Genomic DNA, 24,975 nt, shown 5'->3' on the forward strand with positions numbered 1-24,975 from the left:
CCCTTCCCGGGCGGCGGCGGCTGGGGGAGACACCGGGAAAGCACGGGGTCAGGGCGGGCGGCCGCCCCGCCGGCCGGGTGGGGGCCTGGAAAGCCCTGCCAGGGCCAGGGGCAGGCAGCAGGCCCCGTACTGCCCGGCCCTGCCGTCCCCACGGTGATCGCCCGCGCCCTCGGATGCCCATTTGGATGAACTCTTTGCAGCTGTCGTTTCTGACTTAATAACATTTTTTTTGACGTTTACCACTTCAATAAACGGTACCAGCAGCGTCAGCTGCAGAAGATGATTCCAATACGTGCGAAGGTAGCTTAGGCGTTTTCTAACAGCCAAGTCAAAGTTCGTAACCTAGCCATACGTTGAACTGCAACAGCCCATCTCAGTCCCCACAATTAGAATCTTGTTTCTGATGTAAAGGTCTGAAGCTATAACTATTTGTTGTAAAACATGTATTTTTTAGATATATACACACTCCTGTCCTTTCCTGTTTGCCACTAGATCCTTCGTCAATACTCCATCGCGGTTCCAAATCCTCTTCACTGCCAATGTCGGGCCACCTCGACCGCCTTTTAGCCAAATCCTTAAGCAGGATCGGCACCAATCACACGTATCACCAGAGCTTTTAATTGCCTTTGAATCTCATCTACCATGGAGATAACCGCTGACTAGCAGCAGGTAGCTCTTTACAACTTCGAGTCATTTTGCTGTGGCTGACTGAGCAGAAGTGTTACTGATACTAACATGAGATACGCAAGTTTGAAAGCGATCATAAAGTTGGTTGCTATATTGATATAATTGTTCTTACCAAGAATCTCCAGGTGGGTGAGTTTAACAAGAAATACATTTTTAGTTGGATAGGCAAGTTGAAAAATAAGCAACAGTATTAAAAATGCTTTGTTGAAAATAGGAAAGTCATTTGTGACATAGAATTTCAATGATATAAAAAGGCCATCAAACCTACACAACCATTGTGTGTGACTAGACACCACCAAAAATGAGTGCTGTCAGGCAGAAGACATCTCAACGCCATCATTAACAGTCCTAAAGAATGCCCAAATGGTCATACTTGGAGTTTTTAGATGGGTTGTTTGGTGCTTGGGCTGCAGATTCACGGGCACCCAAGTCCATCACGTCTCTACTGAAACAGCTGCATCTCTCCTGCCGGTCAGGAGCCTTCTTCTTGCTCCCTTTGCCAAGTCACATTACCTGACTAATGTAGTAGAAAGCCATCCAACTCTTTGGCCAAGGAACTTGCGGTCTGAGTAAGTTAAAGCTTGGAAGACGTCTGACAAGAGCTGAGGCAAAAAAACAGGCAAGCGCCAGGAGAGCACGGCCACAAAGCAGAAGGAAGGGAGAGGCAGAGGTGAGGTGTGAGGGATTTCCCCCTTTCAGTGGTGGAGCTTCTTAAACTGGCTTACCGTCTCATGGGAACTGCAGTTTTGGCAGCTTGGAGAAATATCATTATGGTTCCTGTAAGGAAAAAACAAATGTTACTCTATGGCTGACAGTATGTGCTGATAACCAGCCGGTCATCTGGAATGATTTTCCAGCAAGCTGAAAAATACAAAAAAAGGCCAGAATTCATCTCCGATCTAAGCACTCCTATAATATTGACTACATCGCTGTGCAGCAAATAGATATTTGTGATGTTAAAATAACTCTAGCCACCTGTGGTACATCGTTGAGCTGATCATCATTAAATAAATATTCAAGAATTACTAGCTGCAGTATCTAACAGACAAAAAATTACACCTGTTGAAATAATTTAAGCTGATGATTCAAGTATTGAAGACAACAGAATATCACAAGAACCTAAATTTCATGCCAAGTAAAGATACAACAACAAAAATTTTCAACTCAGACTGAATTCTTGGGATACAAGGTGCACGATGCAATGCCTCAGCTTTCTTGAACACAAACCACCTACAGTTTTACAGGAATGTCTGTGTCTGTGCTGCACGCAGCTAAGAAGTAACAGAAGTATGAAAATCGTTTACTATATGGCTAAACAAGCACTGTGAGCAAAGCTTCACATCTTGGCAAGCATGAAAAATTCAAGTATTTCAACAGGCTGCAGACAAAGGTAATTTCATAGGCTTGGAAACCTCCCTCGACCTTAAAGCCCATCTTACAGAGAAGACTTGCAAAAGTCTTAAATAAATTGAAAAAAAGAAAAAAAAAACCTTCCTGTCTCACTGGACCAAGGAACTCTGAAGCTCACTGCACTGGGCATCTATCGCTTCTGATGAAGCCACACAGCTGCTCATCTGGGACGGCCAGTAACTATGAAAGGGATGTCTCAAGGCAAGGCAGCAGCCAGCTGCAATCGTGCCAAAGACACAAACATGACCCAGCAATGTGCGCTGGCAGCCCAGAAGGGCACCCGTACCCTGGGCTGCATCCCCAGCAGCGTGGGCAGCAGGGTGAGGGAAGGGATTCTGCCCCTCTGCCCCGCTCTGGTGAGACCCCCCTAGGAGTCCTGCGTCCAGCTCTGGAGCCCTCAGCACAGGACAGACCTGGAGCTGTTGGAGCAGGGCCAGAGGAGGCCACAAAAATGGTCAGAGGGATGGAACACCTCTCCTATGAGGAAAGGCTGAGACAGCTGGGGCTGTTCAGCCTGGAGAAGAGAAGGCTGCAGGGAGACCTTAGAGCAGCCTTCCAGTACCTGCAGGTGCCTGCAAGAGAGCTGGAGAGGGACTTTTTACGAGGCCGTGTAGTGATAGGGCAAGGGGTAATGGCTTTAGACTGAAAGAGGGCAGATTTAGATTAGACATTAGGAAGAAATTCTTTACTGAGGCCCTGGCATAGGCTGCCCAGAGAAGCTGGCAGTGTTCAAGGCCAGGCTGGATGGTGCTTTGAGCAACCTGGTCTGGTGGAAGGTGCCCCTGCCCATGGCAGGGGGGTTGGAATGAGGTGATCTATAAGGTCCCTTCCAACCCAGACCATTCTAGGATTCTATGATGTGAGTCCTTCTCTTCCCTCTCTGTATTATTATACATAATAAAATAACTTCTTGGGGATTCAAGAACAGGAATTGGGCAAATAGCTTATATTAACAAACCTTAGTATTGTGACAAGCAACCGGAGTTTATGCGTTGAGACTGCCTATGCAGAGGGTGGCAAAAGCCAGTTCACCTTTCAGGGAATTAAAGCATCTAGCTTTGAAGAGAAGTGAAAGTATGAAATCATATTGTTGTTATCCTTCTTCTTCCCGTTCTGCCCAACTCGTCAAGCCAGCTCCACAGCCACTGTGCCCTAGTTAATACTGGCAAGGTAAGAGCCCAAACAATGTCATTTGGTAAAATACTAAGGATTGAAACAACAATCCTGCAGGTTCAGCTACACAACTCCTGTGGCCCCAGAAGGACTGACAAGCAGACAAATGACACAGTACAAGGACATGCTTCATGGCAAAACTGTAATTCTGTTGACTTAGTGCCAGAATAGGAAAGGCTGTCTCTAGAAAGCATCTGCCATGGCAGGCATTAAGCGCCAACACTGCTATAAAGCCTACGAGCAAAATCAAACTGACACAATGAAGCACAACAGTTGCCGCACACAACTGAGTGAATAAACATACATACGCATACCCGTATGGTTGTTACCATTGTGAAAAATCAGCCTAGTTTCTCACCAAAGGAATGACAAAAACTACATTCAGTCCTTCAGTGCTAACTGAACCAACACCATCACAGACTACGGAGTAAGTACCTTAAGCTGTTAGCAACAGGGAGTAAACACAGAGCAGTGTGTTCGCAGACCTGTACTTTGTCTGTTCAGTCATGCCCATCAGTGTGTCTGAACATCCAAATGCTCCTGACAAATTGCTCACAAGTAATCCCTAATTGCCACTCACAGTATTTGAAAACCCATTTTACATAGAAAATGATGTCAAGAAAGCAACTTTACAGGTAACAAACATAGAAGTGAATTAAATTCTAGGCATAAATCAACTACCCCAAATCACTAACTACTCTGATTTAACAACTCTATGATTTGCCAACTCTTCTTTATGAAATAGGTGAATTTTAGAAATTCAACTGTAATCTGATCAGCTCAGTCTCCGCAAACATAAGAGCCATCAGAAGGCAACATCTCAGTTCAACTTCATTAATACTACCCAGATTTAATGAAAAGAATTGGATAAGATTGCTTTTAGATGTAATGTCTAGTTCCACATTTGCATTCACAGAGAAAAAGCATAAAACCAATCCTATTAAAAAAACAAACTTACTAAATTTAGGCACAAACTAAGGCTTAGACATCCATGCCTTCAGGTTGAAGAAAAGAATGTGTATCTTAATTTTACTTGCAACCTGGCAGAAAAAAAAAAAGAAAATTTGAACCAAATACAGTCTAATTTAAGAAGTCTTGCCAAGTCTTCAGATTTTCCAGTGTGGGGAAGAACAGTGCGGCAGACGCAGGAGTAAGGAAGAAAGCCACTTGGCTCCACGCTCCATCAGAGCTAACGAGCACTGCCTACACTTGCCTACTGGCTATTTTTGTGTCTGCATTTGTAGTTCTGCTTGATTAGAGGCTGTGAAATCTGAGAGGTCTTGGCTTGCTTCAGTTTTCCTTCACGGTACCATGTAGTCTCATCTTTGCAATACACCGTACCCACTGCTAGCCCCAGTCCAGTTTCTGTTGATTGCAGATGTGGACCCATCTGCCTTCAAGGAGCATGGCCTCAAGAGTGAGAATTTCTCTCTTGTGTAAGGAAATGTGCCATAACTCTATCAAACACATTCATATAAAAATCCCATCTTTTTCAATCAATAGCAGGACTCCCACTCAACTCAGTTGTTTTCTGTTAGTTGGAGGTCACAGCCCTCCTGCTTTTGAACAGCCTTTGCTCCTTTAGCTAGTTTACGCTTCTGCACGAAGTCTTGCTCTCTTTTAAAGCGTCAGTTAGTAACAGATTTACTTGCATATAATTGGGCTGAAATTTTCAAGACACTTGCAGGTTACACTTGTTACTTGAATCCAAAGAGACACTTCATATTTTGTTACCCTCAAATCTAAATAATTTCCCTTCAGTAAATGCCACAGTGACCATTAAACTAGTATTTCTTAGGTAAAACATAAGTGATGATATTTTATAGTAGCGTAGTGCTGTGAACGCAACATATGAAAAGTGTCCATTCGCCCTCCAAGCTCTTACAGTACACAACAGTAAAGAAAACAGCAATTTGTGATGTATTATCCCATTTCAGATTTCATTTCCTTATTTACTGGATCATCAACTGAACTCTAGTGCTAAATCGGTCAGACTCTGCTGTATGGTATGTGAAAGGTAGTATTAAAAAAATCTCTTGCTAAAAATACACTTATGCCTAGCAGTAAAAGATCAAAAGCATCTATGTAAATAATAATTATTAAATTGAGAGTACATATGAAAAACTATGCATTGTGTTTTTAATTAAAAATATTACCCTATAAATTAAAACTGAAGGCTTAAAAATAGTAAGCAAGGTCAAAAGAATTACTGAAGTATCTTTGTACTGAAATTTCTGAGTAAATTTCTGATTAAACACAGAAAATACTACCAGAAACAAATTAAAAAGGACAAAAGGTATCTAGACCAAAAAGTTGTGAAGCAGATGCATTATTTTTGTAAGAGAATAAAAAGGCTCCACTTCAAATTAAGAGATCTCACCAGCGTACTGCCACAGAGCAGGCTCATAGCTCTCTGTAAGAAATTACTCTTGACAGGGAGAGAAGGCAGGGAATACCTCAGCAAAAACTTTGGCAATTTTATTTGTGACTCTGCCCCCCTGCCAAAAGCTGCTTCCTCACAACAGCAGAAGGAAGAAAAACAACAAAAAAATGCTTTCCTTACTGTAAGTTGTATTTGAAGTCAACAGCAAATTCTTTTTGTCTGCTAAATCCAGTGTTGGAGCTCACTACAACAGTTGTTCAGGGGGGTTCACAAGCCAGGTATGTGACATTGTCACTGTAAGAACAGCTTCAGCTAGCTTTAGATTCTAGAAAATTGGAGGATTTATTCCCTGCAGACACCCCAGAAGGGTGCAACTTGTGAGGTTTCAGGTGTTTGAGTCTCAGAACTGAAGCTGGGAAGCTCTGCCTAGCTGAGGAGGCAGCTGCCGGGTGACAGCTCTGAAAGTCACTTGCACAGAGGTAACCGAAAACCCCCACGCGTTACGGACACAGCACAGCTTTACGGCAAGTTGTCCCCATACGTTTGAGACCACTTCTGGAGCGGGGAGGAGAGGGAGCGGGTTCTCAGTGGCTTTCCCAGGCAGTTGTGAACATCGGAACATTAGGTTACGCCCTGCTACTGAGATCAGCTCATCCAGCAAAGACACGACAGAGGAGGCACGGAGTACCTGGCGGCTGGATTTTTCTGGGTTCTCCTTACGTGATCGTCCATCGGTGTCAGGCACGTGGCGATATTGACAGGCAAGTTTTGCAGCACTGCTCCTTGACAGGTTGATTTTAGTAGCTACTGCCTGTATTCTTTCACCTCTACCAGCAGATAAAACCTGCACGTGTTGGAAGACACCGGGCTGACTGCATTAAAAATTAACCATTAGCGTAACTGCAACTTCAAACACACATTGATGTATAAATTCAATACTGTCACTCCAAATGGATCGCATCGGGCCATTTTAATAGCATTTCAGTGAAGACTCATTTGTACAACAGAAGAAATTTCCTTCCCTACCAATTATGAAATGGCATCTGACATTTATTGTCCTTTTTGAGAAGTATTCTTGTTAGAAGCATTCCCATTACCTTTGACTGGTTGGCCAACAGAGGGAGTGTGGAACAGACTGGGACTCTTACACAACTATGGCTAAAAAAACCCCACAACTCTCGGCATGGAAATCGCATCAAAACCAAAATTATCATCTGTATGATTTTTCCAAGGCATACTAAAAACATTTCAACTCAAATACAATACATAATAGCGTCTTTAATAAAGAGATTGCTTTATAAGACGGCAAACACTTCTATGAAGGTTTGAACCTTTTGCATGCCAAAAGTCAGCACTAGTCTGAGATCATAAATCCACTCGTAAATTGGCCACTTTCTTACTTCACTGGCAGTTCCTCCCCCAAACTCTCTCCACAAGCAGTGGAGAACAGATGACACGTTATTTATGCTCAACAGTTTTACATGTGCACCATTTTCAGCCTTAACTTTCAAAAACCAGAGATAAATATCCATATTCATGTACCCTTTATTTGCTTTCAGTGTAACATTCCATGCTAATTGCAGATGTAATATTCATGAGTGTAAATATAAGAATCAACAACTCTGGGTTGGTTTTCTTCTCTTTTGTTTTTACATGTGAATATCTGGCTTACAAAATTAACAGCATACAGTAAATAACCCTCCCATACTTTGTACAAACTACATGATTTTGATATACAAGGATTCTGTTTTTATTACAGTGACAATATACAACCATGTCTATTTACAATGCAAAAAGTATATAAACCACATTTTAAACATTCTGCTACTGGCAGCCACTATTGTTTAGGAGGTAGCTTTAATTAACAAAATGAACTGAAGCCACATTTCCCATCATGTGTTCTATCAAATAATTTACAATGCAAAGATAAAAATTCATTGTATGAACAGTATATACAGTTTAATTCTCAAAACAGCAATCTAGCTTTAAATCTTACCGAGAATGTCTCCAGAGTAAGTGGGATGGCAGTGGATTTGCTCTCGATTTAGTGTCTTGTTCAAGAAACATACATAAATACCTAATCATGCATTCATAACTTTGTATCGATCAGATAGCAAACTAAATACAGATAAATGGATCACTGATTGTACTTAAATCATTTGGGTTTCAGGACTTGAATGGTTTAAAAATAATACACTGATTTACATAAAATCAGTGACTTTGCACAGTGTACTTCGCTCTCAGTAAAATAACTGGCAAAAATGCTTTTCTTTTATTGCAAAATTGCTTTCTGTTTTCCCGCCATTTGCTAAAATCGCAGTCAACTCACAGATACTACCGGGGTGCTGTAGCATTCAACAGGCTGCAAAGTATCAGCCAGTCTTACTGCAAAGACACGAGCCGCACACATCGGCAGCGCTGCTGACACCCCCCCTCGATGCATCGACATTCCTTCCGACAGCGTGACCCGACTGCCTAATACTGAAGAAAGCTGCTGTGGTTCACCTGAAGCAATGCATCAACGCTGGGAAAATGTGTTCAACCCTATTACTCCTGACAGCTGTTCATATGCTTATTTCATAGTCTACAGATATGGTGGATTACAAGTGCTTTATTGTAACAAAGCCTGTTTAAAAAATTGAACGTTGGCTTGAAATACAAAACAAACATGGTATTCCTATATTGCTGTCACAGTTACGTATGGGAGAATTAATCCCCTTTTGGCCCTGCAGTAAAATTCATCCTGAGATTCAATGCTGAATACACTATACAAAGCTAACAAGAGAGGTTTTTTTGCTTAATTATAGAAAAGTCACATTTAAAAATAATTTCTTTAATACTAAACAGCTGTCCTTTATATTGTGCTTTGGCAGAAAAAAAAAAAAAAGAAAAAAAATCAAGAGAACTTACCTTGCCAACAAGCAGAAGCAAAGTACAACTGGAGTACAACGTGGAAACACACCATTAGCATGTAAAAAAACTGTATAAAAGAAGCCACTATTGCGTGGAAAGAGTAAAAATATTGGGTAACAAATTTGGTTTACCAATTATTTACAGTCAGGGCAATTGATTTATTTGTTTAATTGTTTTTAAATGTATGGCTCAAGAAGTTACTGCCCGCTTCCCTTCTTTACAAACGACGCTAAACAGTGATTACAAAAGTGCTTCCTGCTCAAAAGGTCAAAACAGGCACCAGCCTACGAAGCATTGTACCTCTTTATTCCAACAGCTGACGGCAAAAAGCCTTTTCAGTCTTTAATTCGCGGGATGTTGTAGGCGTAACGAACCAAAGGGAACCCTCGGCTTTGGTAGAAACACGCGCGGCCGCAGGCCTGCACCTGGTCTGAGCTGTCCGAGACGAAGGAGTCGTCCTCGTCCGCGTAGTCGGAGTGGGCTGACTGGGTGCCGCAGTCCGACCAGTAGCCGTCCGGCCTTTGGCAAGGCACCACTGCCAGCGCCGGGCAGCTGTGGGACTTTATTAAATGTTTACAGGGCACGGGCTTGGATAGAAGGAGCGATTCGCAACATTCACACACGGCGATGTTACCCTGCAAATGGGTGTACACGCCGCAGTCGTAGTAGAAATCCTGCGCCGCGCAGCCCCCTTGAGCGTTGACGGCCATCGCTACCGCGCCGTTCTTCCTGGTCACGTGGCGCATGAGCAACCTCCAGTCTTCCTTGAACTTTGGGTTGAAGAACACGTATAGAACCGGGTTCAGGCAAGCAGGTAATGGGAAAAATATCAAAGTAACAGACTTCATGATTTCAGGGCTGATAGAAATCGCAGTGATCAACGGTGCAAACGAGAAAAACGCAACAGGGCAGAAAAAGATGCAGTTCGTGAAGATGAGCCAAGCGACATGCTTGATCATGCTGGACTGCGAGTTTTCGGAGAGGTCCTCTTTTTCCAAGTTGCAATACAGTTTGGTGTAGATAATAGCCATTAGCAAAAATGCTAATGAGTTCAGGAGCACTAAAGTTACTGTGAAACCTAAAGAAGGCGTTTCTCCGGTGGGGAAGGGCAAGCAGAGGGGTGATGCCGAGTACTCCGCTTGATAAAAAAGTGGTAAGCACCCCGCTACCACAGCGCACAGGAAAGCAAAAACTGCTGCAATCTGAAATTGTTTTTGGCGATTGCTTTTCCCCTTTTTAATGATCTCCTTCGCAGAGAAGCTCCGTTCAACAGCTGCCAACATCAGGAAAAAAATGGCACTTTCTGACGAAAAGACTGCAAGAAACCCAGCGACTCTGCAACCACTGCCAGTCTCCCACCATATGCCAAATTCAGCAAATCTTCCCCAAGAGACAGCATCCAAGAAAGTTAAAATACCAGTATAGACTCCCATAAATAAGTTAGAGACAGAAATCAGGCCTATAAACAGTTTGGAAGATGGCAACGGAGTACAGGATGCAAATATTGTTAACATGACAAGCAGGTTGAAGAACAAAGCAACCAAAAAAATAAACCAGACAGTAAGTCGAATCATCCAGCTGCCCAATAAATATTCACAAGGCTTAAAAGCACCTAGAAGAAAAAAAAACACAGAAGGATAACCAATTTAGAAAAAAAAATCGTGCCTTAATAAGCAAGATTTTCAAAAGGAATTACAAAAGCACTCCTCATTAATTCATGAATAGAGTACACAGCTGAAGTGCTAAATAGGTCAGCTGAAAGTAAACTATTCTGCTGAAGCTATTTACTAATTAATTATGCCTGAAATAATAATTACTGCAATGAATGGTCACTCGAGAATACTCTGTATAAACAAGCTAGCTAAACAAACTTAATTACCTTTTAGCTACTCAAAATAGCTTTTATTAGTGCCACCTAAATACTTTTTTTCTTTAGATTTCATACTTCATTAAAAAAGTTGGTAACAAAACAAAAGCAAATGTTCACAAAGGACTTGTAAGGGGAGAAAATTTTTTAGAAATAATGTGTTCTGTCAAAAAATGATTCACAAACATGCCTGCTGGAATAACTTTTCATCACAAGGAAACGTCTGTAAAACAACTGACAAATTCAATTTAACCAGCTTTAATAGGGACAGGAATTCACCACAAGCCCTCTCTCCCACCCATGTCACTGAAAAGCACTGCGAGCGTAGAACGTCATATAGGGAAAATGATTTTTTTCTTCTGCTTTTGCCACTTAAAAAAGCTTAAATAATAAAAAACGTCCAACAAGCAAAAATAATATGAGGCGAGACAAGGAAAAAAGGTCACTACCACTACTTACCCTTCTAATCCTTCTAATTGCTACTTATTCCATAGGAAAATCCTATTGATTTTAAATAACAATTAGAAGAGTTTAACCTCTCCTACATCCCCATTAGGCACCGCTAATTGTCCAAAGCACAATAGCTGGGGGATCTCTCCCTGCTGTCGGGCACTCTGGGAGCTGAAGGCAGAGCAGAAAAATGCCAGACTGCGCTCCACCTCGAGCTGGAGCTTCCAAGCTGGATTCAGCCCACAGCTGCCGGCTCCACGCAGCTCAAGCCCTCCCTTTAGGCAGGGGAAAGGTACGGACAACCCATCGCTACTGCAGGCTGGAATAGCAACTGCGCAGAATTCCTTCGACGTCAGTGCAAAAATCTCCCAAGGTCCAAAGCAACTTTCAGAAATTACCTGACTGACACGTCAAAAAAAGAATCTTTTTGTTCAAACCAGCAAGCTTCCTTTCTGGGCAAGAAATAATGGTGCTAACTGAATTATCATACCAGTAAAATCAGCAGTGAAATCCCTTGTTTTCGCAGGTATTCCCAAGTAAGACATCCTTGCTGGGATAATTCTTTTCACCGTACATTCACATGACGCAGCAATACCTGCTAAGCTGAATCCACTTCAAAATAAAAGCAACTTCCTACTTTGGAAATTTAGAAAGTGTCAATGCTGTGCTTCCAAAATCAATTTGAAGTCTATTTTCTAGCAGCTGTACAGCGAATTATCTTTAGACAAACAACAAAACCCGTCACGCTTTCCTGTCTTTCTCCCAGTTACCCTCCTCTCTCGCTAATATTCCCAGCCCACCGGGGAAATTCATGCTTGGGAGGATGATCACAGCTTCCAGTGCTACACTACTGGAGCTCCACTGTTCCAGAGATCCATTCCTGCCATTAGGCAAAGCGGAAAGTGGATCTACAAGATGAGCAATGATTCAGAATTTAGACGGAGGGTGGAGCGTCCTACTTATGACCAGACAACAGCATGGCACAGAAAACAAGTTGTTAGTATGGGAGGGACTGGTGAAAAACAAGGCAAATGGTGAACTTGTAAAACAAGCTCTTCATTCCTTTTAGAGCTACAGCATCTCTGGCATGGGCAAAAAGAGAGAGCTAAAGGCTTTAAAGATTTAACCCATGTAACACATCATATGAATTCTCATTCTGTGAACAGGAGATCAAAAGCAAATAAGCAGCATTGGTCAAATTAATTCTCCGATCACATACAGTTGCATTAATAATACATTTGACTTTATGACCACAATTCTTTTTTTGGCTGTAATCAAGAAATCCGTGTGATATTCTGTATATTAAAGCTGGAGCTAGCCCAAAAGATGAAGAGCAAACAGATTTTTGTAATGGGTGTAAAACACCAATTTAGGAGAAGGGAATGAAATAAGACGTGGAAAACTGCTGCTCATCCAGAAGTAACTTCACTGGAACCATACTGTTCCCCCCATGTATGCGCTCCTGCTTATGTGAACAGGAGGGTACAAGATGTACAGAAGGAATCCCCTGGAGAGCCCGTGGCAAAGGCAAGGAAGCAGGAGGCACCACAGCAAGTGCTTCAGGAGCAGAGTGGAACCGCGTGTGGAAATTCGCAGTTCGAGGAAGATAAGTAGAAGGGCACCAATGAAACTGCCTAGAATGAAAGTACTCGTTTGCAAGATCAAAGACTTTTAACACTGCTGGACTGTTCAAGCCTGAATTGGAGTAGTTCTGGTATGCCAATAAGACTACTCATTGCACAAATATCTGTAGCAGTTTAAGATGCTCCAGCTACTTGTAACAGCCCTCTGCTGCCAATTAATGCTGCTATAGCAGGGCTGAGGAACAGAGCACGCTAGCGTTCCTCACCCTCTCTCTCGCAAAGACATCAGGCTTAGTTAAAACCACCAATGGCAGCAGTTCGAGTGAAGCTTTTATAGCACAGGCTGACTTCTCACTGAAACAGATGAGCATTCATACAGTCTGCTCTGCAGACATCTCTTTGGCAAGAGTAACACAGAATTAGGGGACAGCGCATTAAACACAGTCAGCTCCAAATAAAACTATTACAGTCTGTACGTTCTGCTTATGGAAACAAACTTCAGGTTTTTTCCTAGCATGGTTCTCCAGTATAGTGCTCTGTGTCTAAAGCTGAGCCAAATCTTTGTGATTGCTCATCCAAAATGACACGGACATCAAATGAAGTTTCACCCAAGCATTGTACAATTTAATCTTGTGTGTACACAATGACTATGAGGAATGAAACATGTAATTCTGCAGACAGCTATTTGCATAACACCATGCCTGAAGTTCACAGTGTGGCTAAAGCACGTTATGAGATTTACCTGTTGCTGGTGTACAGTGAATAATAGTCTGCCCCAGTTCATCACTCTCCTCACTTCTTAAAACATCTGCATCAGCTGTATCCAAGTAAAAATGAAAAACAGGTTAGTTGTAGGAAGAAAAAAAAAACCAAGTGAAATGCAGTGAAGCTGCCTCGGATGGATGTAGTCCTTTGAGAGATCAAAGCCCTGACTCTTCACCAAGGTTCAAGCCTTTAACAAGTGAAGCTGCTCTGGATTGCCATGGAAGGTCGAATGCTCAGCGCGGAAATCGCTGCAGCAGTTTGAGTTACTACTGCCTGTCCCAGCTACTCACAATGCTTTATAACAAAGCAGCAATATCTTTCATCACCGGGGAAAGATCTCCAGGCCTTGAAGTAGACAGTGGAAGGACAAGCCCTTTCTGAACAGAAAGGTCAAAATTCTGAGAACCATAAAACATTTCTGTTCTGGCAGAAAATTACAGAAAAAATACTGGCAGTTTAGAATTTGAAAAAAAAAAAAAAAAAAGATTCCTCCCCCCCAAACAGGCACATCTAACATACTCAGAAAGAACACGGCACTGCCTATTTGTAAGCAGCCACTTAGCACTTTCAGAGACAACTTTCGTATCCCCATAAAGAATTACATTTTCCAAATTTCCTTATTCAAAGACAACATACACTGTTATTGGGTCTAGTCTGGCCCAGAATAACACTGCCAGTTTAGTACAATGAAACACTTACCCTTCTCACGATCCATTAAGGCGCCGTGATCTTGGTGGCTGGAATCTTCAGTATTCGAGTTTAAGTACGAATCACAACCCCAAAATGCGCAGCACTGGTAAGCGTACGGTACAGAGAGCGACCTGAAACACAGGCAGAACAACAAAGAGTGTTACCAATCGTAACCCTGGTTAAGATTACCATCTATTAAAAATATTGAAGTGGCACACTGCCGTAGTAAAACTGAAGCTTCTTTTTCTTCATGCTAATAAAAAACTATTTCAGACTGGATCAGTTGTAACCATTTCTGCTGAACTTTTGCACTGAGGTGAAGGACAGGTGATGCATCCAAGTCTTGTCTACTGCAACTACAAAGAAGATTATGTGATGTTTAGCTCTCTTTACTACTCACTCTACTCCATGTACAAAACAAACTCTGATCAGTGTTTGTGGCGTTGCTGTACAAATGAAACTGAAAACTAATTAAGCAGGTTAATTAAAGAGTAACTGTTTTGTAAGAAAGTTCACTCCCAGATGACCACAACGTCAAAAATTACATCTCTCCTTCTCACTCTATTTTGTGGCCCTCATATAAGACTTTTTTTCTTTTTTTTGTGCTATTGCTTTTTTGTGTGTTTGACAGAAATGGCACATATTATTAATCCTGGTAGAGAAGTAGTACAGGTCCATACAACATAATAACAGCAGACCAGAAGCTAATTTTTCTGACTCAAGGCTACAATATCAACCATCTGCAGTATTGTTCCTGAATTCTGCTCTTGTAAATATTTTGGAGGAACATCAGTCTAAAGGATCCCGCAATGCCTTAGTTCTCAAACACAGATCAAAACACAAAAACCAATCTGCCATTTCCACAGGACTGCCAAGGCCTGACATGGATTCCTTTGCTGGCCTTAGACAAATGACCAGTATCTTCAACTCCATTTTTTTCCATCAGACAGTATGGGAAATGATTTCTAACTGCTTCTTGGGGATTGAAATATTAATGTGCAGAAAGATCTTTGAAAATGCAAAGCAGTTAATCACTGTGTGATCCACCTCCCACTGAAATCAATACCAGGTTTCTATCTGAATAATTACCGCTACTCTTGTCATTTGCCTCCAAGAATAAACAGCATATGTATAAAGTGTGGTGATACGGAATCAGACACCTGCATGTCTGCTCCTGTCTTCCACACTCCGAAAGGCAGCTGTGCTCAGTTCAATAACAAATGGAATCCACTCAAACCACTACTCCAAAGTCAGATGATATCTGCGTGGAAAGCGGTGGAGGAAAAATATAAAAGGTTCCAAGAAAATTGTCTGCAAATGGCTTTTATACCCAGAGCAGTCAGATGCCCTTTCATATATGCCAACATTAACGCTCTACAGGACTCAGCAAAGGGCCCAATTATTTGTCATGAGCATTATCTAAGCTGGCTTCATTTACCGTCACGTTGTTTGTTACTGTCAAAGTAAGCGAGGCACTCTCTAGCGTTATTTACCAACGTACCGGAGCTTTGCAAAGTTCTTTGCTGCCAAAGCTTCCTTCAACTCAGAATTGCCTGCAAGTTTAAGCTGGTTCAGTCCACTCCATCCTTCAGTTGGAACTGAAGTGAGTTCGTTGAAACTTAGGTCTCTGAAATGTGAATATTAAGACAGTGTTACAACACAGCAAGTCTGAAGATCCTACAGCATACACTTCATTGGAGCAGGAAGGCTTTTAAGGTTTCGCAGTGCGGCTGTGGTCTGGCGAATGTCTGCCAGTGCAGCAGGCGCTTTCAAGACGTCTGCCCTGCATACGCTCAGCTAGCGAGAGGTTTTGTGATCCACAGAGATGAAACATTCAACAGGTACATACCAGTTTTAAGCTGAAAACTTTTACTATCTCAGCAGTTTAATGACAGGGAGGGGAGGCTGCTGCATAGACAGCCTACTTACAGGTTAACAAGAGCTCCAACAGTGGTGAAAGCTTCCTTGTGGATCTGATGGATCCGATTCCTACTGAGGTCGCTGCAATGAAAGCCAAATGAAATCATTTTAGCAGTTTCGTCACAACTTTGTAACGGCCACTGTACTGAGAAAAAAAGCTAAGGTGACAAATGCATGATGCCTTTGACAGAAAAGCCAAAGGCCACTCCCATTTCCCCTCCCTCCCCAGCCAGCCCGGTGCAGCAGCAGCCAAATCCCTTAGTAAGGCAGCTATGTCCTGCTTCAGCTCACCCCCAAACCAGAATCCCTCTCCCATTCCTATTCCTGCCTGCCTCCCCTTCCTCCCGCCAGCAGCAGCTCAGCCTGCGCTCCAAGGCAGAGGCTTGGGACAGAGGCAGTTCCCAGGCTGAAGGTGACAGGACGATCCCTTCCGTAACGACTGCACCTGCAGCAGGGCACATTGGCCAGGGTTGTGGAAGACCACAAAACAATAAGCAGAAGGGCATCTGCTTTGCTGGATGTCAAAAACCATATCCAGCTCCTGCTGGACCACCAACACTTATATTATGGCATTCCTTTCAAAAAAACCTGACAATTTGTGGACTTTTTTTTTCCTGTAAGTTCAATGTTCCTATATAATCTTCACACAGCTAGAGATGTAAGGGGAGGGGATAATTTTGTTTACTGGTCTGACCCTCTTGAGGAAAACAGACAAGATCACAGGATCACAGAATCACAGAATGAATCTCTCCAATAAATACTATATAATGGAATAATGTAGTAACAATATCATGCAAAGTAGTGGACTACTGAAAAAACCCTCCTTTTTTATCTCCATATATATATATATATAAAAAAAAACTTTATAGGCTAGAAAAACCAAAATGGAGAATAGAAAGGACTGAATCTGGCTGCTGCTAGTATCTCTTGTATATGGTTTGCTTCACCTTAAGATCCAGCATACCTGGCCTTTTGCCATCAATCAGATTTGTAATACCAAACCCTGACGTCAGTGTACATGAGAATCAGAAACATTGGCTTGCTCTACTCAGTATGCAACTGTGTACACTTACAGGATGCGAAGGGAGGACAGTCCTTGAAAGGTATCCTCCGTGATCTCCCGGATCTGATTATGCTGTAAGGAACTGCAAAGTGAAAAAGTAGAAACAGAGCTTCATTGGCAAACGGGGCTGACTTCAAACTAAGGGATCGCTTGGTGCCTGCTAATACATAGATTTAGCCCTGCCAATGGTAAGATTTTTCTCGTTCCCCCTTGCAGGCAAACTGTTTAAGTATCTGCTCTGCACTTCGCATTAGCCATGTTAATTCAACCAGCTCTTTTGTGGCACCTCTGCCCAACCCCAATTCATAACTCACTTAATTTAGAAGAGACTGTTAAGTGTGGACTGAATTAGCTAAAAGTAACACTTTGTGAACTTTTGAAGAGTCACACTGAGATTTGAAACAAATCTGCGTCATTCTGCAGGGAATCTTTAGAAATATTCTAACAATGGGTGCACTTTCATTTCTCAAAATACGGATTTATGAAAAGAAAATTTTGAGAAACACTTCGAGCACTAATGGGCAAATTATACTTCCAGTTCACCAGCACCCTTCACAATGAACCATGTGTACAGTGAGCCTGAAGATGTCAAGAACGTAACAGCAAAGGCCTGTGAGAAATCTATCAGCCCCACTCTGGTTAAGCGGAAAGAAGCTGGAGTGCAGTAGAGGCAGAACAAGAAGTACGAACATATGCAGGTGGAAAAATTCTGTAAGGTCTGGATATTAGGCTTAAGAAGCTTTAAAGCAATGAAATAAGGAAAAGCAAAGATGGGTTTTGAGTATGTCTTATAGGGACTAGAAAAAACATTTCACACAAGCATAGGCTGATTGTTGGAAGGAGCTGAAGAAGAGTGGAAGAGATAAGAGGCAGGAAGGAAAACACATAAATGCTCATTCCATTTACACATATAGCAATACTACCACGAAATGCAGTATTAAGGCATCGTTCGTTCTTTTTTGTGCCAGAGGAACAATTTAACTTTAGCTAATTGAGGAAAACGCAAGTGGTTGAATTCTCTGTCCAGCACACTCCCCACATAAGACAGTCACCTCTCTGTCCTTACTCTGAGAATTGTACTTATGATCAAACATGAAGCAAAAAACGTTCTAGAGACTTGGACTCAGCATACTAAGAAGGTAATAAACAACATGTATTTCTACTTACATTTCTTCCAATGAGTGACAGCCCTTAAAACTTGGGAGGTCCTTTATATTGTTATAAGACAAGTCCCTTCAAAACAGAAAATGGGAGAAAGCTGCTTAGTTCAACTCCGTTCTACTTGAAACATCTCATCACTTGTGACCATTAAATGGATTGCCAGAAAAATCGTCCCGTTAGCAACGTTCTGCAGAAAAACTAAGGGCAGGTTAGAGAAAATCACAAAAGGAATCACAAGTGTGATCCCTCCACAGTCATTCGAACTAGCCCCACTTAAATTACACGTATTATATACACCCAAAAACGTAGAAAGACATAACTGCTACGTTAAGCTTGCAACAGTCAGCAAATAGCGGAAATGAAGCTGCCTATGCAACTCTGTAAAACGTCTATTCATTGCCTTTTAGTCACTCTATTCATGTAACCCTTTTAAAAACTACATTTCTGTATCTCTCCCCCTTTTTGTCTCTCAGTTTGGTGAGCTTTTTTTTTCTTTCCTAAAATATTCAACCAGTGATGTAAAGCAGGCAAGTGTGAGAAAAAAATTCATCCCAAAACTCTCTATTTGGCAAACACTTAACAACCGAAACTAGTGTTCTGTAACTGAAAAGTAACAGAGAAACAGGCCATGCCTTTGCAGTGGCTTCAACAGCTCACGAGGTCCCTCCCAACCAGCGGTTTTGCTTTCAGCTCTGCATCTGCATATATGAATACCCCAAAACCATACAGTATGAATTCCCTGAATTCTGGGAGCTGTAATCCAAAAATGTTTATTGATGAAGGCCTTTTTCAGAATGAACTGCATAAATGGCATGCAATGCAGGAATTTGGTGCAAGTGTTTATTTTGCATGTTGGTACCTCCCTAAGCAGAGTTTGGGAAGTTCAGATTTTCCTGTGGAACTAAGCAGGAAAAAAGGAGACTAGAAATTCGCAAGCAATCTTCAAATTTCCATTCAAAAGATGAACTGCCATTTAAAAATAACTCCTACTCATCATTCTTTTTCCTAGTTTTTCTTCTAAAAAACAGAACATATTTTTCTCCTCCATTTTTCAGCACTTGCTTTTGTTCCAAGTTTTCCTGCATGTGTCCTTTGTAAACATGGCTTTGCCTCTCCCCCCACAATGGTTTCATTTTCCAGTTTGTTTTTTTGCATCTATTTTAACACATCCTTACTGCTTTTTCTGTCTTGCCTTTGTATTTCTGCCCTCTTCCTAACCCCTCATCTCTGTTTCTCTTGGTTCCTCTCTCCTGTGTTCCAAAACGCATAAAGTCGAAGCACTATAACCAAACTCTTCCCTAACCTCTGAATGTAGACAACTACTCTTGTGTTAGGAATGAATGTTGGCAGAGCGAATTTGAAGACGCAAAGACTGTTCTGCCCCACCACCTTGCATATCTCCTATAACACATTAAGGCAATACAGCGCATCCCTATAAAGGGGACCCTGTTTCAGGAACGTAAGTTATTACATCAGCTCTGGCACGAGTCTTGATCTGAAGAATCCAGAAACCAGAATCAGATTTCCAACTTTGATAGAACTACTGGGATAAGCATTTCTGAACAATACTTTTTCTTTGAGTTAGATTTGTTTCTTTTAAAACATTTTGATGCAGATGAAAATAGGAGCACAATGTGTATACTTACAAAGTTCGTAGCACCTTTTGCTCTTGGCATAAATTAACAGGAATTCTGTTAATCTTGGTCCCTGTTAGAGTTCTGTGGAAAGAAAAAAAAAAATGTTTGCATTGTTGATGGTAGATAGCACAACAAGCATATAAAAGAGCAGAGTAGGGATGGTGTCTCAGCTATCAGGGTGCTAGATTCACCCACCAGAATTTTTTTTTCGTTTTGTTTTTTGGAACAAGCCAACTTTTCTGGTTTTCAGTTCTGTGAAAGGGGGCTTAGTACCAATGGCCTTTTCACAGGCTGCTGTCAGCCTACCCTAGTTCAAAAGAAATAAATTAAGAGGCACCCAGGCATCACAGTAAGGAAAGCTCTATAATTACATTTATTGACAGGAAGAGAACATACATCCAGTTGCTCTCCAGATCCGCTCATCATATTTCAATCACTTCACAAGAGGCGAAACTCAGAAATTACTGGGAATTATTTCTGTAGAAGATACTCACAAACTCTCCAAATTAACAGTTCCTGTCAAATTAGGAAACCACTGCACCATGCTGGCACCCCGAATGACCCTAAAAAAATCCCCACAAAAATTAGCTGTAAACAATTATGCAAATGAATCGTGACATTCAATCCTGCTATCCGATGAATATTTTCACTAAGGAGACATTCTAAGATCCTTATTGCTTTTGTTTAAATTTTACACATGAAGATAGTCTTTTCACTGCTTCTTAAACTAGTAATTTGCATAATAAATTACTCCTTCACTAGCAAACAACTGGAATTCATCAGGCTGGAAAGAGTCGTATCAATACATGTATGAAAAGGGCATAAACTCTTAGGCAGTTTGTCGTTCAAAGTCTGAAGCCCCGCTCTGTTTTGCTTCCTCGTCACCCCCAGAACTGCTATCTTTTGAGAACGTGCATGCACCAACCTGCAAAACATTCTCACAACGTACATCCCTGTTCAAAAAACCACCTAGGACATATTGCAGTTTGTTTAAGTAAGAACCTGAGCATTTGGCCTGAGGTTATGTGTCTTATGCAAGGTAACGAAGATTTAAATAAAATTAAAAAAAAAAAAGTTACAGATCAGGTAAGAGGCAATCAGAAAATGTAGTTATTTTGAGTTCTTGGTCACAACATTTCATATCCATTTATTGTACTACACAGTTGAGATGATACTTACAGAGAATGCAGATCTGACAGATTCTGAAATGCTGAGTTCCCCACAAAAGACAAAGGATTATCATACAAATGTCTGGGAAATGAAAAACACATTTCAATCACTGTTCTTACAGTCACTGTCTGCTAAAGACTAAAAATAGATGCATGAAAATTACTTACATCGTTCTTAGAAGGGGGTTTCCTGCAAATGCACCATCAGGAATTATGGAAATGTAGTTACTGTGAAATCCCCTAAGGGTATTAGCAAAGAAGAAAACCAACATTTAAAAATGTACTGCCAGTAGATTCAACCAATAGTCATTTTCTTCACACCTACTCAATTCCCAATCCTGCCAAAAACAGGACTGTAGTTAAATAGGAGTAAGTCAAACTGTAGGAATAACTTGGAAAGCATGATATCTGTCTACTGCACATCAGCTAAACTGAAAATATTCCATTATAAGAACAAAATGTGATCCTGTGCTTTCTCTCTTCTTCCTCCCCTCTTAAGGAGGGGACAAGGAAAATATGTGTGATCATTGAATACTTAATTCTGCTACTGGAGGCCAAAACCAGCTCATGATTAAGATCTATGCTAATGGTTCTCCTGAATAAATTGCTTGCTTATGTAACTCCAACAGCATTTTCAATAGGTTCCCTCTCTAGCTGATGATTATATTTTCCTTTAATTATACCATCACTTAGCATAACTTAATCTGATCTAGGTTGCTGCATAATGAGACAAGCATTCTTAAATCCGGGAATTTCTTTTCTTTTTTTATTTATGGAAAGGAGAAAGAAAACTGGTAAAAAGGCAGAGTAAGTAATACTCACAACTCCTTTAGACTTGGGAGTGCTTTTATGGCTTCAGGGAACTCTACCATGTTATTATAATTTAAATCCCTAGAAGAAACATAGCAGGAAAATTAAAAAAAATCCTAATAGTGATTATGAATTGTTAAAATAATTTTTATTTAACACAGTTTAATGAAAGTAAAAAGTTCTCAGAACATCTTTGACTAGACCATAGAATAACTTGATTTTTAACTTAGTCTTCTGATGTTGGACATGCTTTATGACCAGCTAGTAACTTAGGTAAGATATTTAATATTATCCACAGGATTATTCATATTAAGTCAAAATGACATTTCCTTACAGCAAAGCTCAGTATTTTTCAACAACTCAGATTTTTCTCCAACAGAATTTACATGGAAATGAGCTAAGATTTCAAAGCTTAAAAAAAAAAAAAAAAAGTAGACACAAACGACTACTCTTTATCAGCTTACTAAGAAAACTTTTCTTTCAGGTTTTATAACCTAACCAGTAAATAAGCCATTAGGTAACAGCAGACCTTGTAGCAAAACAAATTATAAATACTGAATGGAAGAAGAAGGAAATCTCTTTACACTGAATCAGAACACAGCAGCGACAGGGATCTGTTGGAATCTCAGTTAGCCTGTCACCATTCTAGCAGTAACGTCAGGACCTGCTACGGTCTTTTTTCTGGAGAAGGGACTCCTTACGAGCAGCAAAAACATTTGGAGAGTCTTACATCAGCTGTGCACATTCACAAAGTGTCTAATTATTACTTAATTGAGGTTCTAAGAGAATGACAAGATAGTTGCAGCAAGCAGCATTCCTGGACTCCTCCAAACTCCTCCATGTTAACAGTGGTTGTCACTGGCTTTAATGTGCCCTTGCCCTCCTCCTTTTGCTTTATTTATTTAGCATTCTCTTAAGCATAACAAAATGCACCGCTGAAGGAGACGCCACTTATCAGACATTCACTGAGTGAGTCGAAGGGGAATGGGGAGTGTAACCCACGCGGCTGAAAGCCATTCCTCGTCCAGGAGGCACACGGGAGGTTGAGGAGTCCTGTGGAGCTGGATCTGGCCACTATGGACACTCAGTTCTGGGGGGAGTATGAATTACCAGCGAGGACAACAGACATGGGGCAAGGGGAAGGCGATGCTTCCCACCCCCAGTCCCTGTTTTTGTCCAACGGAAAATAAGGCTCACTGTTTCAGATAAACCAGTCCATCATCTCAATATCTGCCAATATTTGGAGTGAACTTGGGTGAATCTCTTGCATGAGAGGCTGGGCACCAGGAGCTGGGCTGTCATCTGCCAGCCTGCAGAGGATGGGTTCAGCTGCTGCAGAAGCAACAGCCTCCTTGGCAGGCAGTGGTGCCCATCCACTAACGGAGGAGCAGTGGAGAAACAGCCTGCTGGGGCCCTCTGAGAAACCTCCTGTCATCACACAACAGTTTTGGCACTGTATTTTCAATATGCTTAATCCTACAGTAACCTGAGGAACAAATATTTGTCCCTTATCACCCCCAGGGCCACTCAAACACTTCTGATATATCCTCCTGACTCACTGGAGTGCTAGGCAAAGATACACGAGCTCGATCAGGGCTAGGAACATTAGAGCCACATCACCCAGTGCGACGTTTCACCCGGGCTAATATTTACCCACTTCTCAACAGAGTTAATTAGTTCTGGTGGAGCACTGCACTGGTACTAGCCTTCAGTTCCAAAACCTGAGCTGGACCTAAGCGGTGGTGGTATGTGTTGTGCGGTGCACACACGCCTTATTTGCAGTATCCTCGCCATACCAGTCAGGCAACCTTGATGAAGCTGGGAATGCGACAAACACTGAACAGCAAATTACTTTAAGAAGCATACTTACAAGGTTTCAAGGTTGTCTAATCCATCAAAGCAGTGTTTTCCTATAGTTTTTATTTTATTATTATGAAGATGTCTAAAAAACAAAAACATAACAAGTGTGAAAACAAGTGAATGATTTCACAGAAGTTAACAAATTAGCAGATATTTCTATGAAATCAAGACAGTTAAGTGGTTTAGAAAACACATTGCATGGGGTGGATTATGCAGAAGCAGGTCTTTCACTTCCAGACAGAAATGTTTCATCCTCATACGAGAACAGAATAGATTGCCCGCAGTCAAGACAACCTATTTTAAATCTTTACTCACTATCCAGAAGTGTGATAAAAATATGATTTAAACATATAAATTGAACAAATTTTTCATATTTATCCTTGGAGATATATTTAAGACTACACAGAAACAGGTCTGTGGCAGATAGTATTTTCTTCTTCTATTATCTCTGAAAGCTTTCTCTGACAACCATTGGTTTGAAATATTCATTACCAAAATCAGATGCCAGGAAAATACATGCCAATCTCACTACCTATAGCCCATTTGACTTTCTGTTTAGGGGAAAGTCTTTAGCAAGCCTTCAGCGAATTGTCTAGTGTACATGGCATCATCTTGGGTCGGCAGTATAGGCTGTAACTAGACAATTCAGCAAAATACCATTTTCAGTGCCATCCTAGATTAATCAAAACTGTACCTGAGGAGACAATCAAAGTGACCTACGAAATACAGTTACAAATACTCACAGAACAACAAGACTTGAAAGGTTTGTAAAGGCATAGTCAGGAATGTGCGTTATTTTGTTGAGCGCCAGCGTTAACGCCTGCAGAGAGGGGAGATTGCTGAGCGGGTAGATGGGAACTTCTGTCAAACTGTTGTCATCCAACCAGAGGTGACGCAACTGCACCAGGCCCTCAAAACTGTCTTCTGGTATGGCAGTAATATGGTTAGCATCTAAACGCCTACATTAAAACAGAAAGGATTCACATTGTAAACTCGCAAACTACAGATAGGTTAAAATATCAATTAAAGTCCTATTACTCCTGAGTATTTTTTATTTAAGGTTAAATATGCTTTACTGAAGTAATTTAGTATCAGAAAGTCTGAAGGTTTACTGAACGATGCACAAACACCCTTTCCAGGCAAATGAAGAGCCCATAAAAGAAAGCTTCATAAAAAAACTGCTTCTCAGATATTTTTAATAAAACATTTGAACAAACTCATATGCTTATCATCATCTCAACACAGTGAATTGGTAACTCTATAGACATACACACACACAAAATCCCCAGCTGCCAATACCGGCACAAGTCTTTAAAACGGTAACGTGGTAGCGTACCGAAGACTGCAGAGGCCTTTACCCACCTGCACCGATTATCCCTATAGCTACATTGTCGACAGCATTCTATACTGTTCTATGCTTGGTTTTGTGGTACT

The 24,975-nt window shown here is 41.3% G+C and overlaps 1 protein-coding gene across 1 annotated transcript in view; it reads right to left on the bottom strand.

Annotated features, from left to right (window-relative positions):
- Positions 1-6,597: 6,597 nt before the first annotated feature.
- The window catches only part of LGR4 (leucine rich repeat containing G protein-coupled receptor 4), an 82,435-nt gene continuing 64,057 nt past the window's right edge, over positions 6,598-24,975 (bottom strand). The window contains exons 5-18 of the mRNA XM_075425962.1: positions 24,285-24,500; positions 23,552-23,623; positions 21,694-21,762; positions 21,040-21,111; positions 20,882-20,953; positions 20,197-20,265; positions 19,712-19,783; positions 18,072-18,137; positions 16,915-16,986; positions 15,851-15,922; positions 15,423-15,548; positions 13,931-14,052; positions 13,209-13,283; positions 6,598-10,178 (exon numbers count right to left, since the gene is read on the bottom strand). Coding sequence (XP_075282077.1) covers positions 8,902-10,178; positions 13,209-13,283; positions 13,931-14,052; positions 15,423-15,548; positions 15,851-15,922; positions 16,915-16,986; positions 18,072-18,137; positions 19,712-19,783; positions 20,197-20,265; positions 20,882-20,953; positions 21,040-21,111; positions 21,694-21,762; positions 23,552-23,623; positions 24,285-24,500 — 2,452 coding nt within the window. The 3' untranslated portion in view covers positions 6,598-8,901. The remainder of the gene's footprint in view (positions 10,179-13,208; positions 13,284-13,930; positions 14,053-15,422; positions 15,549-15,850; positions 15,923-16,914; positions 16,987-18,071; positions 18,138-19,711; positions 19,784-20,196; positions 20,266-20,881; positions 20,954-21,039; positions 21,112-21,693; positions 21,763-23,551; positions 23,624-24,284; positions 24,501-24,975) is intronic.

Source organism: Opisthocomus hoazin, chromosome 7 (assembly GCF_030867145.1).
Source record: "Opisthocomus hoazin isolate bOpiHoa1 chromosome 7, bOpiHoa1.hap1, whole genome shotgun sequence".
Lineage (NCBI taxonomy): Eukaryota > Metazoa > Chordata > Aves > Opisthocomiformes > Opisthocomidae > Opisthocomus > Opisthocomus hoazin.